The sequence below is a fragment of the Orbilia oligospora genome (genome assembly GCF_000225545.1).
Source record: "Orbilia oligospora ATCC 24927 unplaced genomic scaffold scaffold00080, whole genome shotgun sequence".
NCBI classification, from domain to species: domain Eukaryota; kingdom Fungi; phylum Ascomycota; class Orbiliomycetes; order Orbiliales; family Orbiliaceae; genus Orbilia; species Orbilia oligospora.
In genome coordinates, this window is record NW_011645637.1 from 972008 (window position 1) to 988292 (window position 16285).

Genomic DNA, 16285 nt, shown 5'->3' on the forward strand with positions numbered 1-16285 from the left:
ATAATACCTATTTTCATGTAAATCCAAACTTTGCTCTTCTGTTATCTCTGAATATCTTGTTTTTCTCCCTCTTACTCTCCTTTCCTCTCTCATGCTTCCTGATCTTCTTTCTTGCAGCAATATCCGGATTTGTGACCAACTGGATCGATCGTTTGTGACGTCTCACTCTCCTTCTTTCTAGTACCATTGCTCTAACTGTTGCGTAAGCTTGGGCATAGGCCGTTGTTCCCATCTTCGTAGAAAGTGTCTGCAACACCATCTTGCCGACTGGTTTAAGGTCTATCCAATTATTAGCGAAGTGAAAAGCCACTGCTTGGTAGAAATCATTGTACATACCATTTAAATTCTCGTTTTCAGACTCTACGAGACTGTATATGGGCAAGATAATCTTAACGGCCAAACCGGAGAGATCTTCCGGTGTCATAATCTCTTGGGTCATCGTAGCCACCCATAGTAAAGCGGCCTTTTTCCCAAGTATGTTCTAAGCAATTTATTAGCTATGAAATCTTGATTATTTATCTGATTTCTTTCAACGTACCTTTCGGTGTATCATCTCATCATTGCGAATGACACTGTTAATCCGGTGAACAAGCCATGAAAGTGCAGTAGAGTTATCGCCTTTGGATCCAGTCTCATCTGCTTCATCTTCACTTTCAGATGGAGCGGCTTCTTCCTCCCGATCATTCTCTTCGATCCCACCCCATTCGTCTCCGCTCTCTTCCTTCTCTTCTCTAGGCACTTCAGTAGATGTGTTAACTTGAGATTTCAAGAGCTTCGTAGCTTGGAAGCATCGTCCCACAAACACCAAGTTTGCAATGGCCTGCTGCGACAGAGGTTCCGTGAGATCACCTGCCAGCAATAACCCAGAGCAACTCCTTGCAATTTCGTAAAGGCCGCGAGCATCCAATTCCAATCCTTTCCCACTCCGCAAAGGCAGTGTCGAGTAATCTTGAGGAAATACTGAAAGAAACAATCCGGTAAGCTGAGTTGAAACAAGCTTAACCTTCGCATCTGTAGATGCCTCGCAGGCTCGAACAGCTTTCCAAAGGCCAGCATATTTCCCAGACATTGCATCTTCCCGGAATACCCGCGATAGCTTCACCCACAATTGGAGCGCATAGTGCACTTGATCCCATGTAACGTCCATAGGTTCTTCGTCATCCATCAACTCGTCGTCCTCGCCGGCCATCGCTTCCTTCGCCACCTCCTCGATCTTACTTGTGATGAATCCCAACTCATTCCTCATCGCTTCCCCAGAAACTTCTGCATAAACCAACCACAACCTCAAGCAAACTCTCCTCAAAACCTCCTTTTGTCCCCTCCCCAACCATCCTCTCATCTGCCCCAAAAACGCAGCAGTGCGCTCTTCATCCGCCCTCTGGAAAATCCTTTTCATTAGGTATAGTGCGAATTCCCTGCACTTCTCCGCTTCGTCATTCGCCACAACTACAACCAAAGACGGGAAGAAATCCACAACAACTTCCTGCGCGAGATCATCTCCAACTTTCATCAACAGGACATTGATCGCATCAAGTACCGACTCTCTCCCCTCCTGATGTTCGTACCCTAGATTATCGATGAGAAAACTCAGTTGACTATCTAGTTTCTTTCTGCTATGCGGATACTCCATCAAGTACTGGAAGTATAGCCCTCGACAGTTATCTCGCACCAACTTCGAGTGACTTCGAACCATAAGCTTCGAGATCTCCTCAACAACATCGTAGACCTCAGGAACCATGACTTTCCTCCCAAGCACAGATTTCAGGAAGTTAAACGCCAAACCCTGCCGATTCAATTCCACAAGATCCGGCTGGATCCTCATCAGAACATAGGATAAAACCGCAGGTTTGACCTCAACAGATTTCTTCTCCTTCAAAATGGTGCCAAGAAGCTTCAAACTGGCCTGTGCAAGCTCCGAACCGGTCGACGGGCAATCTTGAAGAATTTGGTAACAGTCCTTGACGAAGACGAGAACACTCTTGTCAATCTTGGGTAGAGGGACGTTGATGACAGTCGTCAACAATCGCATAGCTGCAATCTTGAGCTCATCCTCGTCAGCGCGGATATTGTCACCAACAACTGTAACCCAAGCATCCATGTTTGCCGGCGTCATCAACTCGCTGTGTTTCTGAACAATGTTTCTGACGATATCCATTGCAAACCGTAACAGTTTGAACCAATAAATATTCTTTCTCTCGCTGGCAGATTTCGATTTCGAGTACCGCAGGTTGACGATAAATCGCTCCCGAATTTCATCTTTGATTGACATCTCCTTAACTTTTTCTTCAACCTTCGATGCCTTATACGCTTCCTCAACAAGTTCGTAGCTGAAGACTAAAACATCCCGACTCTTCGCCCCCTGGTTTTTCATGATACCAAGCGCGAGACGACGGAATAACTCATCAACCTTTCTCAACATCCCAAAGTTTAGCTTCTCAAGCAAAACTGCACGAATGGGTTTGACAAGGTCTCCGAGATACGGAAGCGTAGTAATACTGCTAAGCAACTCGGCAGTATCATAGCTCTTGTTCGACTTGATCTCTTTCATCTTGTTAGTGTACCCGTCGGCCTCCTTCTCTGAAGCTGTAACACCAAAGGTATCATCCATAACGACATTCATGATCCCCGCTGCACAGTAATCTAAAGCACCAACTTCCCAGTTCGGGACAGCAGCAACCATGATCGCGTGAACTGTGAATGATAGAACATGAAGTTGGTATCCCCGAAGAAGTGCGCCTCGGAGTTCTTTGAGGATGAACCCGAAATACTTAGGCCCTAGAAGACCAGCGATCTCGCATAATGTTTGCCTAGTGAGATCCCTAGAATTGGAATCACGGCTGCGGAGGATATGACATAAACTTGTGAGAACGGGAGAAAGATGCTTCCCCATCGTATCGTCGGATAATACTTTAATCAATTTAACGATAGCAACTGCAACAGGAACCCGCAGGCTAACGGTGGATTCATCCTTCTGCTTCAGGAATATGAGCAGCTGAGGGAGCATTTTTTGAAGGATATCGGCTTCAAGCTTTTCCGGTGCAGGCAGTGAAGCCTCGAGTGCCGGAACATGAAGTTCAACTCCCTCCATCACGACATCTTCGCCCGCTGCCTCCGTCTTTCCAGGTAGTTTCTCCTTCGTCCTCAACAACGCCTCGGCCATACCACTAATAACTCGGATAGCAACTTTCTCCTCCCCAGGATTTTCTTTCATCTGAGAAAGATACCGTTTGAACAAGGCTCTGTATTGCGGCCACTCAACATTCGCTGCCAGTGTTGACAAAGTCTTGATAGAATCGCTGGCGAGATTATGGGCCCCTTCATCCTGGTCGAAGATGAAATGTTCAACCAATGGAATAAGGTAGTGCGCAATACTTGAGCTCCCAATCCTTGTTGTTTCAGCCTTGTCACCAAGCTTTCGAATAGCCTTTGCTCGACGGTGCTGTTGAATGTGTAAGATATTGAAGAAGAAGTTGGCTTCCTCGTCTCCACCAAAGAGAAGAGGATGCATATCCTTGACGTCGGAAGTCTCGCATTCCTTGACAATATGGCCGAGAACGTTGATATACTCCACACGAATAAGCTCGGAAGATTCACGAAGTCCATTTTTGATGGCTGGTAGCACTATAGTTGATATTATATCCGCGAAAGCCACTTCTTCATCCCCTCCAACGGCTTTACCAGCCCTCTCAGCAAATCTCTGAAGGCAATATGAGGCGTTCGTACGAGTCGTCAACTCTTCTTGATCTCGGATAAAGAAAAGCATGTTGTAAACAATAGGAGTCCACTGCTTGGGGGTAAGAACCTGGTACCGGTCCTCATTGATCTCTGCAAAGGCAGATAATCGCTTGTTAAAGTCGGGCTCGCCGAGCGCTCGCATCGAATAAGTGTTCATATCCTCGCAGAATTTGGCGACCTCTTCAAGCGATTCATCTTTCTCTGCGAAGATTGTCAGAACCTTTGCAAGGAGTTCTCTACTTTCCCGGTCCCTGAAGAATGAGAACTGAGAAGTAGCTGTTTTAAATGCCTTCTCGATCAGATTATCATCGAGCTCTTCCAGAAGATTGGGAAGAATGTTGTAGACAATCCTAAGAATATCGCTCTTTGCCTTCGGGTTAACTCTTCGTGTGGGCTGTGATAGTAGGAAGAGTGAAATATCAAGTAGTTTCCTCGTTTCTACGGTACCATCAGCATACGCAGCTAACTGCGACACAGCTTCCACGCATTTCTCCAAAGTCTCCTTAGCCAAGCTCCTCTCGAGAATTATCCCAAACCTCTGGAGGAATGAATCAACATATGGCGCCAGCAGTTTCTTTCTTAGAACGTTAGAGTCCCCTTCTTCAACTCGAAGAACAAGATTTAGCACCAATGTGGTAATCTCTAGCACCACATCATTGCTAACCGAAGGGATCCCAAGGCACTCAGCAATTTGCCGTAGAACGTTGTCATTATACTGCTGTAAGAATAACGCTGTATTCGAGTGCGCGGACCATGTAACGAACACATTGAGTAGCCCGGATTTCGACTGTGCATGCTCAGCGGCAAAGTTTGGCACCCTCGGTTCCACCAGTGTCTTAAAGAAGGCGGGCATGTACTGCGCCCAAGCCATCTCGGGATACCTCGTGAAGCATTCGTTGATACACCTGAACCCAACCTGGCGGACGGTTCTGTAGGCCTTTAGGTTTTCTGCCTCGAATTCGCTTTCGGTATCTTTGGTGCTATGCTGCGACGCATTGACAAGACAGACCATCAAGTTATCGAAGACGGGTTCAATGACATGGGCTATCGATTTCCCAAGCTGTTTGAGCATATCTTCAACCATATTGACAAAACCAAGCTGCTTTCTCGGTGTGGCTTTAAGACTATCAAGAGCATCGGTATCGAAAGAGAATTCCTGTGGGTTTGATTTTTCCACGAATTCCAAATCCTTAAACTCCTCCATAGCGATGTCAACGAACATCTTGATGTCCTCGTCGTTAAAGTTTGCGAGACTTGCGAGGATTGATATTCTTCTGCTTTCCATTCCTCTGCTGCCGGCAGAAGCATTTTTTCGTGATAAACTCCGGCCGTATAAGACTCTGAGGAGAACTGGCATGAGTTGCCCGCGATGATTTTCCTGAATGATACTTTCATCCTTGTCGACCTGTATAAAGTTGGTGATTTCATCACGAAACTTTGATTCATCGATAAGATTCGTGAGGTTTTCTTGGTAAGGGCGGATTGCAGGCAGCTTCCACGTAAAGATGCACTCCAAAGCGGCGGTTTGTCGCTTAGTGTCACCAGAAGCCACGATATCTAACATTGCGGTGTATACTTCTTCCGACCTGAAGAGAACCTTGGGATTATGAAATTTAGAAAAGACGTTTAGCATGGCCATTTGGTCATTTCTGCTCCATTTCGATGAAGTCTCAGATCCCCCATCTTCGTCATCCCCAGAGTCGTCGTTTCGCTGTTGTGCCCATTCTAAAAAGAGCGGTACGAGCTGGCGAGAGCGCTTTTCGGCGACTTGAGGGACCTCATGGAGGACTCTTAGCGCTTGACTTCGGGATACCTCTTGAGTCAATACTGCATCCTTGAGTTTGTCGATACTGTTGTTGATGACATCCAGTGGATCGGTTGACGCGACCCGGGTCTTCACAGCTAGCTTAAGCAACTGTTCCAAGTTTGAACACTCAAATTCGGAAACATGTCGATTCCCTTCCTGCTCTTCCGCCACCGGTACGTCATCCTCGTCTGACAACTTTGGCACCGTGAGCCATGAGAAAACCAGTGAAGCAACATCGTCATCCTTCTTTTCCGCAACCTTCGCTAAGGTTCCGATGACATCCTCCCATAGCGGTGCATACTTGACGGTAAGCAAGCCAAAGCAGAGATGAGGTAGCAACCGAGCTCCCCATTTATCACATGTTCCAGCTTGGTAGGATAATCCAAGTTTTCGAACATGCATAGAGATGTTTCTTGATGTCGTAATCGAGATCGCAGTGTTCTCAATCGTTTGCATCAAATCAATAGCTTCGACTTCTTCGGTTGATCCTGAGGCGCAGATGAGAGACAGTGTATCCAAAGAAGCGCTTCGGAGCTCGTGGCTTGGCGATTCTAAGTTCTTTTCCAAAATCGAGAATATTGATTCAAATTGTTCAGTGTCTTGAGGCGGCGGTTGTATCCTAAGCTCTCGCATTAGTATCTAACAATAACACATAGAGACTCCTAATAAAATACCTTTTCTTCTCCAATGCTCTCTTGATCCCGATTAGAAACCCATGTTGTGTGCCTAGGTCCGAGAAGGATTCCCAAACATCGGCCCAGAATGTAGATCCGGCTTTCTCAACATCAACTAAGATATACAATAGCAACCCCATGACGGCAAGAATTCTATGACGCGGAAGCTTCTCTCCAACGAGTGTAGCACGTAGATCCTGGAATAGAGTCTTCATGGACTTCGCTAAGTTTTGTTTCTGCGCCTCTCGCACAGTAGAGAATTTTAGGACTTCGAGATAACTGTACACCCTAATAAGAGCGGAGTTATCTTCATCAGTGTCCATAGCATCCTCAGTAGCCTTGCAATGCTTAGATAGCTCTGTGATGGCTTTCTCCACTCCTAGCAGCGCTGAAGCAGGGATATCTCTCAAGGTCCAGGTCTCAGCCTGGCTTTCGTAAAGTTTTCGAAGTTTCGCCAAAGTCATCAAGATCTCATCTTCATGCCTGTTCCAGTTCGCAGAAACGAATTTCATCATCTCCTTTGCCCAGATTTCACCAAACCTAGCCAGGCCAGAATCTGCCAATAAAACAGAGAAGGATAGAAAGAATTTCCCATCTTTGAAACTAGACAGCGAGGTAAAAAGATCTCGTAGATTCGGTAAAACGAAGCCAAGGTCAGCCTGTTGGAACACGAGGGCGACTCCTTGCAGAATGCGCCAGTAACAATCCTCGTCTGCTGCAGAGGTAGCTCCCTTAAGCAGACCGAACGACAAACCCGAGGGTAGTTCCCAGTTGCTAATCCGGCTGCCTTTCCTGGTGCCCTCGACTGCAAACATCAAGTCCGCTGCAAATCCCAGGTGCTGCCCAGATTTCGATACCATCTCCGCGAACTCGTAAACAGTCTGAAGTAGAGGCCCAGCCGTCTCCTGTTTTACCCTGTGAATCAAGCCGATAAGTGTCCCGGTAACCACCTCTTCCCACTTCGGTACTTCACCACCTAGCTCCCTATCTAAGCTCTCTGCTAGAAGAGCCTTCAGTATAGGTTCGGCCCTAGTATGCAGGGTGTGGTCTACCCCCATACATGTATCCACAAACAGAGTCCTTAGACCGTAGATATACTGCTCTGCACTAAACTTTTTATCGCTCCGGCAAGCTTCTATGAGGTCTCTAGCAATGAACTGGATAATTGAACTCAACCCTTCCCCCTTCGTCTTTCGTATTAAAAAGGACATGGCTTCGGCCATGAACCTCGTTGTATAGTACTTTTGCGTTTCTTTCCCCAACAGCGGCGCAACAATGGTATATAACGGTCGTAAATCCTCCACTAGCAGCCGACTGAGGTACTTGAGTACATACGCCAGGGCTTCAAACGCCCATTCAACCACCTGGACATTCTTAGTTCGAACGATAACACCGGTGATAAGCTTTACGAATCGCTCAAAGTGCTTTTCAAACTCCACACCTAGGTCTCTGGCGAGCTGTGGGATGAGACCCAGCAGCGGTTGTAGACTGGTATCCTCGCCGTCGGTCTCGCATTTTAAGATCGATGATTCGAGATTTGTAGCGATTAAGTCTTGGTGGTATAGGATATGAGGTAATGACTCGGTGTATTGGGTCGTCGACCGTGTGAAGTCGATGTAGATAGCGGAAAGGTAGAGATCATTATATTCTGTGAGGGTTTCGAAGAAGTGCGACGAGTTCTCGGATGGTAAGCTATCATCGAAGCGGCGGATTCTTCGTATCGGATCGATTTTTCTATATCCCAATCGGGCCAATTAGTTTTCCCACCCTTCTGCACTTATAGCTTCGTAAACATCTAAGAAGCCTTACATCGATGCTATTTTTTGCGTGAATGTTTGGAACTACATTTGCGACGAACAGTTAGCACACCAGCAATTCGATCAACCAGCAAAAAATTTACGACGAAAGGGTGACCTACCGTATGTCTCTTACTACTAGCCGTTCCTCCCTTCCTGGTACTCTTCGCGACTTTGGATTTCGTTGTTTTGACCGCCATTTTTGCCTCCAATTACTGTTGTTTCTGGCCCTGTCGACAGAAGGTGGGATTTTGGTAGGTAAAAAAAAGTTGTGTCGCGAAGATTAGCCATCGAAATTTTTTGGATCGCTAAAACTGCTTGCTGTGGGTCCGCTGCTCTTCTCGGTTAGCAAAACATGGCCGACCACCGAGCATAAAAAAAAAATCTGGTCGCAGAACTGCTTCATCCCTCCAACAAACCCATCGACAAGGACATTCATAAGCAATGGCGCGAACTACCACCCATTTTCTTCCGGCGCCCGAGGTTCGCAAGCAATTCGCTGGTCTTTCAAAGGACGATGAGAACGAACGATTGGAAGCTGCGAAAGGTCTCAACCTCGCATTACGAAATATCACAGAAAACCGCGACGAAACCGTCAAATACTGCTTGATTCGATTGATCAAAGGTTTAACCAGTGCCAATGATTCGAGTCGCATTGGGTTCTCCTTAGCTCTGGTGGAGGTAAGAAATTTCTGCTATTGTAGTCAAATTGTACATTTTGCTAATTAACTATTGTCGTCTAGTTGCTCTATAGCCTTCTTGATCCTAAGGACCCACTATTGACCGACCTACCCTTCCGATCCGTTGTACAACTTATTGTGGAGCATACCGAACCCACCCAAGGACTTACAAAGTCGGAGGAACGAGGATTTTCTTTCGGTCGACTGTTCGGTCTCAAAGCGATAATAGAAACAGAACTACTGTTCACCAAGGAGTCGGATATATCAAACTGGCAGTCGGTGTTAACACAACTAGTGGTCCTAGCGCAGAAGAAGCCGTGGTTACGGGAATCCTGCTGTTTGGTCATTCGAAATGCTGTACTTGCGATAGAAAGCTCGCAGAAAGAACTCGTCAAGGTCACTTGTGACGAGCTAGAAAAGTCAGGACTCATAAAGTCGAGCGACGGCATCGGTATCTGGGTCGCATTAATACAAAAACACAATAAAACGCTAGAAAGGCTAAACATCCGACTCCAAAAACGGTCCTCGCCGTTCGAAAAGGCCTACCTTCAGACACTAGCCAAGATTCTCAAGGAATCAGAAGGAAAAGACGAAGATGGTGAAAAGCTAGCACAGAAAGGGAGCTGGAACGCAAGGCTATCATGGGTTTGGGACTCTATATTCGAATTCTACACCTCTGATACACCCCAAAAGGACATCGCCTCCTTCCCAGAGTTCTGGCAGGCTGTCGTAAATGATGGTCTATTCTCTAATGGTTCTTCAGATGAACGTAAATTCTGGGGCTTCTTAGTATTCAACAAGGCCATCTCGGCCTTTGAAAACAAAGACACAATATCCATATTATTCTCGCCGAATCTGATGAAATGTTTCATCAATCAGCTAAGCTCGCCAGAGCGTTACCTCCACAAAGCGGCCCAAAAGTCCCTCCGGGTCATAAAGTCCAAAGCCGAGAATAGCCCATCAATAGCATCGACTGTTCTTACTTGTCTATTAAGTCGCAATGGCAGTCCAAACTTCGAATCCGTCACCAAGACTAAAGTGATTGAGTCTCTATTCTCGTGCGCGGATGAGCAAGGACAACTAGAGATAGTCCGATTCTTCAAGTCACTGATCCTGGAACCTGCAGCTGAAGATACGAAATCCATTGAAAAATCCAGGCAATGGGCTGCCGACCAGCTTCTTTCCATGATCAGAAGCAGCAAGTCGACTCCAAAAAGCTCCTATGTAACCGAGATCATTAATATATTCGTCGAATACGGCCACTTCAACATCAAATCCAACTCCTCCGCAGACCTTGCCTTCTCCGCCACAACCCAAGCCACCTTCCGGACCAGACTCTCAAGCTGCCTATCAGAACTTCTCCAGAACTCGGATCTCAAATCTACTGTTTGGTCCGCAAAAGCTGTTTTGTTTATAAAACAAAAACGAGAAGAATCAGCCGACGAGTTTGCAACGACTGTTGACGAAAGCATCGAAGAAGAAATCGAAAAGGTGTTCAAAATAGTTTCAAAACTCGATAAAAAGACACCAACTCTCGGTTCTAGAAGATACGCCTTTGCACTGATGTATTCGTTACTACTACTTCAACTCTTCAACGGCGAACCCGATGCGATGGATATGCTTCAAGACCTCCACCTAGTATTCGAAAAAATCGGCAAGGAGAGGAAGGAAAAGGAAAAGAAGAAGGATAAGCACCGCCATAAACGCCAGAAGCATGAGCCCGAGGGACAGGACCACGATCACGGAGAAGAAGATGATGAAGAAGAGCAGGACTCTCTTGAAATCCTGATCGAGTTGTTACTCGGGTTCCTCGCTAAGCCTTCCGTTTTGGCGAAGAAGATGTCGCAAACAGTATTTAAGTCTTTTGCGGATTCTTTGAGCGCATCGGCGCTAGATTCGTTATTAAGGCCGTTAGTTGTCGAAGAGACACAGGAAGGGCAGAGGGAGTTGTTTGATATTGAGGATGAGGATGAAGTTATGGATGATGCAGATTCTGAGGAGGACGATGATGGGGAAGATTCGGATGTCGAAGTCATCGATGTGGAAGAAGATTCTGCGGATGAAGAAGATGGCGAGGACGATGAGGATGAGGATGAAGATGAAGAGTCCTCAGACGAAGAAGAGGATGACGATGACGATGACGACGACGAACCCCTTGACGAAGAAACCCGCAAACTCCACGCTGCCCTTGCCGAAGCTCTGGGTACATCCAAGGACTCAAACGCCTCCGACGCTTCTGACTCTGACGAATCCATGGACGACGATCAAATGCTCCTAGTCGACGAGCAACTCTCCAAAATCTTCAAATACCGCAAAACCCCCAACAAACGCCAACAAAGAGCTTCGGCTAAGGAATCAGTCGTAAACTTTAAGAACCGAATTCTAGAGCTCCTCGAGATATATGTTAAGGGAGATGGAAACTGTGATGAAAAGATTAAAGTCATTGTTCCTTGTCTCGAAGCTATGCGCAAAACAGGGAATCCAAGCGTTCGCAGCAATGCTCACAACGTTCTGAAATCGTTAACCCAATCCAACAAGAAAAAATCACCGAAGGACAAAGAAGATGATACAACCACAACCATATTCACGGATCCGTCATCAGCCTTCGAAATCCTCAAACAAATCCACCAGGAATCATCTCAGTCCCATCACCAACCGCAGCAATCCCGTGAACACGCCGCATCATGTAGCCACTGCAGTCTATATGTCTCCAGAATATTAGTAGCAGGCGATAAATCCTGGATCGAACGGATCACAGAGTTATACTTCACAAAGACAATGGTAAATTGGATGACAGACGCAAAATGTGGGACGCAGCCCGCTCTATTCACAGACTTTGTAACATGGGCGGGGACTATAAGAAAGTCATTAACTACCGCCACTCCTGCCCTAAGTGGTGAGAAAGTCGAAATTACGGGTAAATCCGGAAAGAGTGATAAAAAGAGGAAGAGAAAGAATAAATAGGCACATTTTGAAGAGTTTATAGCGATTTGTTATATCTAGGACCTGATTTCATAGGCCGTCTTGTGTTATATATTACCAAAAGCAAGAATTTCAAACAGTCATAAGACTTTTTCTGATATGTCTAATTCCACTCCTCGTCCCCACATAGCCCCGCTTGAACTTCTCTATAACCCTTCCTCTTCGACCTTACCCTCTTCACCAACATTGTAATTCCACATCCTAATGCTGTAATAACTACAACGGGTCCAATAACAGATAGCATCACTACACACAGCCTCCTTATTAGCCCCTTTGGGACCACCTATAAGTAAGTAAATGAAAGGGGAGATGAACTCACCAATCCCCACAACCTTCCCAACATCTTCCCACCCCCTCTTAACTGGCCCGCCCCCACCAACGTCGACAGTATTAACAGTGATACCCTCACCACCCATCCCAATCGGTACTTCCGGACCTTTTTGTGGCAATCCGTTTGGTAACATGACTTCATCTATTGGTTGTCCCAATTTTTTCTCCTCTGGTTTTATTCCACCGCCGCTACCACCAAATATGCCACCCATAATACTCTCCAATTGATTCGCCAGCATATCCAACGGATTGAACATCCCGGCTTCGACACCCGGTGGAGTGCTATCCGGTGAAGAATCATCTGTTGTAATCCATATTTCTTCCACCATGTTATTGTTATTATTCCTATCTTGCATCCCTGGGAATGCAGGAATGTCCATTCCGCCGCTTGGTATAACCTCAATTTCCATAATACCTTCCGGTCCATTATCAGGAACCGAAGAGATCGAATTGATAGGACCCATCAAAGGACCCAGCATCCCAAGGGGCAAACCAGGTAGGGATATTGACTTTGCAATGTCCTCTATTCCCTTTTCTTTTTCTTTCTCTTCATCGCTGCCTTCATCTTCATCCTCCTTCTCTTCATTTTTGTCTTGATCTTCAACCGTATTTCCGGTATTATTATTATTATTGTCACCATCTTGAACCAAAACAGGAGGAGTAGACCCTTCACCCCCAGACGTCTGGAGTTTAATAGGTGTTGGACGTGGAATATCAGGATACGTTTGGTCGAGACGGTGGGAAACTACTTCTCCTGCTTCTCCTGACGTTTCTGCGTTTGTATCCGCCCCTCTGTTGGAGAGATTGGCATTTCCTTCTTCTTCTTCTTCCTCCCCTATTTTTTCTCCCAGATTTTCTTGAAACTGTGACGATTGAGGATCATGATTATCGATATCGATATCATCCGAAATGGTAATAGCAGGGTCGGCAGGGTTAACCCACGCCGAGGTAATAAGTTGAGGATTTCGACGGTGGATATGCATTATATAAAGATATCAATGTTAAGTAAACCTTCTTCTCCCAAACAAGATAAGATATAAAAGAAGTAAATCCAAAGAACTCCAAATCGATATCACAATATTCTGACACCAAAAGAATTCGAATCAATATCCTCAGACTCCATGCGTATGACCACGATATCAATATAAGAATGGAAGAAGTCAAAAGGTAGTAATTTCTCCCGCTGATCAATAAATCAGCGAAAAAGAAATGGCCACCATGCATACATGTTTGGCCGTAAAAGTAATCTGCTCACTGTATTATATCCCACGCCATAGAATAAATTTAAAGTATGTAATAAACAGGAGGTAGTTCAAGAATATTCTCATCCGCGCTGTTGCATTATTTGCGTTGATATCGTCATGGATCCGGAGAGGATATGAACGCGGATAACATACAATGACGCCTCTAACCGGTTGGGCCATGACCTAGAATCAAACGTAAATATATATTAAGCGGAGGGTATCGATATACCAGTATAATATTTGATCTCGATATTGATGACAATATATAATCCTTCATCTATATATATAATTAGATATATCAGGGAGTCTAACTACTAATTAGCTTAGGGAATCCTCTTGCCCAAACCTATAGGATAGCGTGAATATATATAACCTCATCATTCTATCGTTCCATGAAACGTACTTAACTATCCTATGTCCCTTATCGGTAACTATTCTATCGTATACAGGCAAATATTAAGGTAGAGAGAGCAGAGCAAATGGCGTTATAAAAACTACTATTGTACATAAAGAAATACCAGATTAACATATAAAAAAGAACGCCATCCTCATAGATCAAAAGAGAAAAGTAGAAGAAGAAGAAACGACAGAAAGAAAAAACCCCATCCCAGATGCATAAGGGTACCGGTTCTGCCGCCACTAAAACAAACGTCGTAGTAGGAATGATAGATACTAGTATTATACAAAAAAACAAAAACAAGTCGTCACCGCAAAGCCCTTTCTATGATAACAATCCCATCACCCGTCAATTTTGTTCGTTCATGTATTTTTTTTTCTCTTTGGTTCATTCTATCCTCCACCCCTTCCTCTCACTTTTCCTTTTCCATTCTTTCTAATCCTAATTTTTCCAAAGACGGGTGCTATTGCGTGGTCTTAGATATCGGACCCTAATTCCCCACCCGCGGCGATAATCTGTGAGGAAGATGCCGCAGTAGCAGGTGCAACATTACTGCTCCCGCTACTGCTCGTCTGCCCTGGAATTATCAACTCTTCATCTCCTTCCTCATCCGTCACAAATTTCCTATCCGATACGTGGCCCTTGGGCGTCCAAGTCTTATTCTCAAATATACCGGCTTGCTGTCCATCCTCGTGTTTGAACGAGCAGTGCGGGTTTAGACACGGCTTGAACTTGCAAGGAACGTCCAGGGTTTGCGGGTTATGTGTGAATGGACAGTTAGGTTTTGTGCAGGCCGCACCGAAGCGGCAGGGAGGCATTGTGGCGTTCGCGGGACTGGATGTTCAAGTTAGCTACTAGTTCAAATAGGTAGATAGAGGAATAGAAGGGGAGCGAAAACATACTGTTTGAATGGGCAATGCGGGTTTTTGCAGTTAGGCCAGAACTTGCAATCCTGTTGCTCAAAGGCTTGTTGTGGCTTGCTGCCTCCGCTCGCGGGGCTCGGATGCGCTGATGTGCACTTCTTGTTCTTGCAGCTGATGCCGAAAGCACACTTCTCGCCGGAGAATGCTACAGGTCTGCTAGGGTCCGAAACGGGGGATTGGTGGGCAAACACGCAGTCGGATTTGGTACACCTTAAGCCGAACTTGCAGGCGACATCCTCCTGACCAGCTCCATCCTCCCCTAAGCCTTCCGCACCGTCTCCCATCTCTGTATCGCCACCGGCTGCAGGTTGTTGTTGCTGCTGCTGCTGTTGTTGCTGCTGCCTTGGCTTGTTATGGTGGTTATTATTCTTGGGTGTGTTATCGACCCGATCGAACAGCGACCTTCCGGGCTGCTGCTGTTCTTGTCCGGGAATGCTACCAGGTCCACCCATAAACCCATTAGGTCCGATCATCCCCATCATTCTCGCCTGCTGCTCCATCATCTGCAAAAACTGAAACTGTTGTTCCGGCGACATCATCATCGGACCGAACTGCCCTTGCTGTGCCATATTCGGATTGCTCATCGCGTTCATATAAGTGCTCTGCATGTGCCCGGCTTGCTGGCCGCGACCCATGTGGCGCTGGTTCATCGGACCGCCTTGAGGTCCGTTGAAGTTCTGACGCGGGCCACCACGCTGCGTGTCGTGTTTCTGTATTCTGAATTGGTCGCCGCCTCGGTTGTTAGGTACCCGTCTAAGAGGATCGCTGGAGCGGTCCATGTTCTTCTGGATTTGACTGTAGAGGCCACCGGGTCTTCGTTGCTTTGGGGTTTGGTTTTGGTTTTGGTTCTGGTTTTGATTTTGGTGTCGCATGGCTTTCGGGCCGGTTGGACTATAATTTGAAAAGATGTTAGTCGGTGACACTCGATAATAATACGTGATACGAGAGGGGAGTAAGATGAGATGAGATGAAAAACATACACTCCTTCCAATGCCTCATGCGAATCATCAGCCATATCCTCATCTGGCCTACTACTACCCTCCTGGCCATCAACCACTCCAATCGACGCCGTTCCATTCTCAGCCCCCAATTCTCTCGATAACCTAGCCAGCTCGCTGAACATCCAACTAGTAAAGACCTTCACACTCTCATCCTCCGGGCCAAGACCTAACAAATCACCGGATAGCTCAGCGGTGATCTGTGACTCAGTCTTGCCGTTTACGAGCATCAGCACTATGTACTCGCTGAGCGGTGAAGCATCTTCGCCGTCGGAACTCCAGCCGATTTCTACTATCTTCTGCTGGACGGAGGCAGATAGTTGCTCCGCCAAGGGAGTTCCAGATTGTAGTTGCACCGTCATGGTGAACCGGTTTTTTTTTTAGATCGTAATCGGGGTTTGAGATTCTTATCGATGACGAACAGGAGATTTTTTTTGAGTCGGAGGTTTTTTAGTGTAAAAGAGAAAGAAAGGAAGGATAGTTAGAGATAGTGATGATATGAACGTGAGAAATGGGAATCTAGGGGGGGTTGGAGGTTTGAAGAAGGTCAGGCGAACGACCGTGAAACGTGACCCAGAACAAACAAAAAGTAGTATGCGATGGGAAAGATGCTCGGGAGAAGGCGATTCTTTCGACAAGCTGTTTGACCTGAATCGGAAAGAGATAGACACCGAGAGCGATGGATCCAAGATGTGGAGGAGAGAGACGAAAGTGCTGGT

At 46.1% G+C, this 16285-nt stretch overlaps 4 protein-coding genes across 4 annotated transcripts; 1 reads left to right on the plus strand and 3 right to left on the minus strand.

Annotated features, from left to right (window-relative positions):
* Positions 1 to 13: 13 nt before the first annotated feature.
* Positions 14 to 8212, minus strand: AOL_s00080g277 (uncharacterized protein; the record flags this gene model as incomplete). The annotated part of the gene is made up of 6 exons (XM_011124652.1): positions 14 to 279; positions 337 to 481; positions 539 to 6161; positions 6217 to 7950; positions 8026 to 8057; positions 8135 to 8212. The coding sequence occupies 6 exons, from the start codon at positions 8210 to 8212 to the stop codon at positions 14 to 16; spliced, it is 7878 nt and encodes a 2625-aa protein (XP_011122954.1).
* Positions 8213 to 8456: 244 nt separating this feature from the next.
* Positions 8457 to 11656, plus strand: AOL_s00080g278 (uncharacterized protein; the record flags this gene model as incomplete). The annotated part of the gene is made up of 2 exons (XM_011124653.1): positions 8457 to 8693; positions 8756 to 11656. 2 exons carry the CDS (start codon positions 8457 to 8459, stop codon positions 11654 to 11656), a joined length of 3138 nt encoding a protein of 1045 aa, XP_011122955.1.
* Positions 11657 to 11777: 121 nt separating this feature from the next.
* AOL_s00080g279 (uncharacterized protein) lies at positions 11778 to 12987 on the minus strand (the record flags this gene model as incomplete). The annotated part of the gene is made up of 2 exons (XM_011124654.1): positions 11778 to 11920; positions 11994 to 12987. The coding sequence occupies 2 exons, from the start codon at positions 12985 to 12987 to the stop codon at positions 11778 to 11780; spliced, it is 1137 nt and encodes a 378-aa protein (XP_011122956.1).
* A 1134-nt stretch (positions 12988 to 14121) lies between these two features.
* Positions 14122 to 15928, minus strand: AOL_s00080g280 (uncharacterized protein; the record flags this gene model as incomplete). The annotated part of the gene is made up of 3 exons (XM_011124655.1): positions 14122 to 14479; positions 14548 to 15459; positions 15549 to 15928. 3 exons carry the CDS (start codon positions 15926 to 15928, stop codon positions 14122 to 14124), a joined length of 1650 nt encoding a protein of 549 aa, XP_011122957.1.
* Between the last annotated feature and the right edge of the window lie 357 nt (positions 15929 to 16285).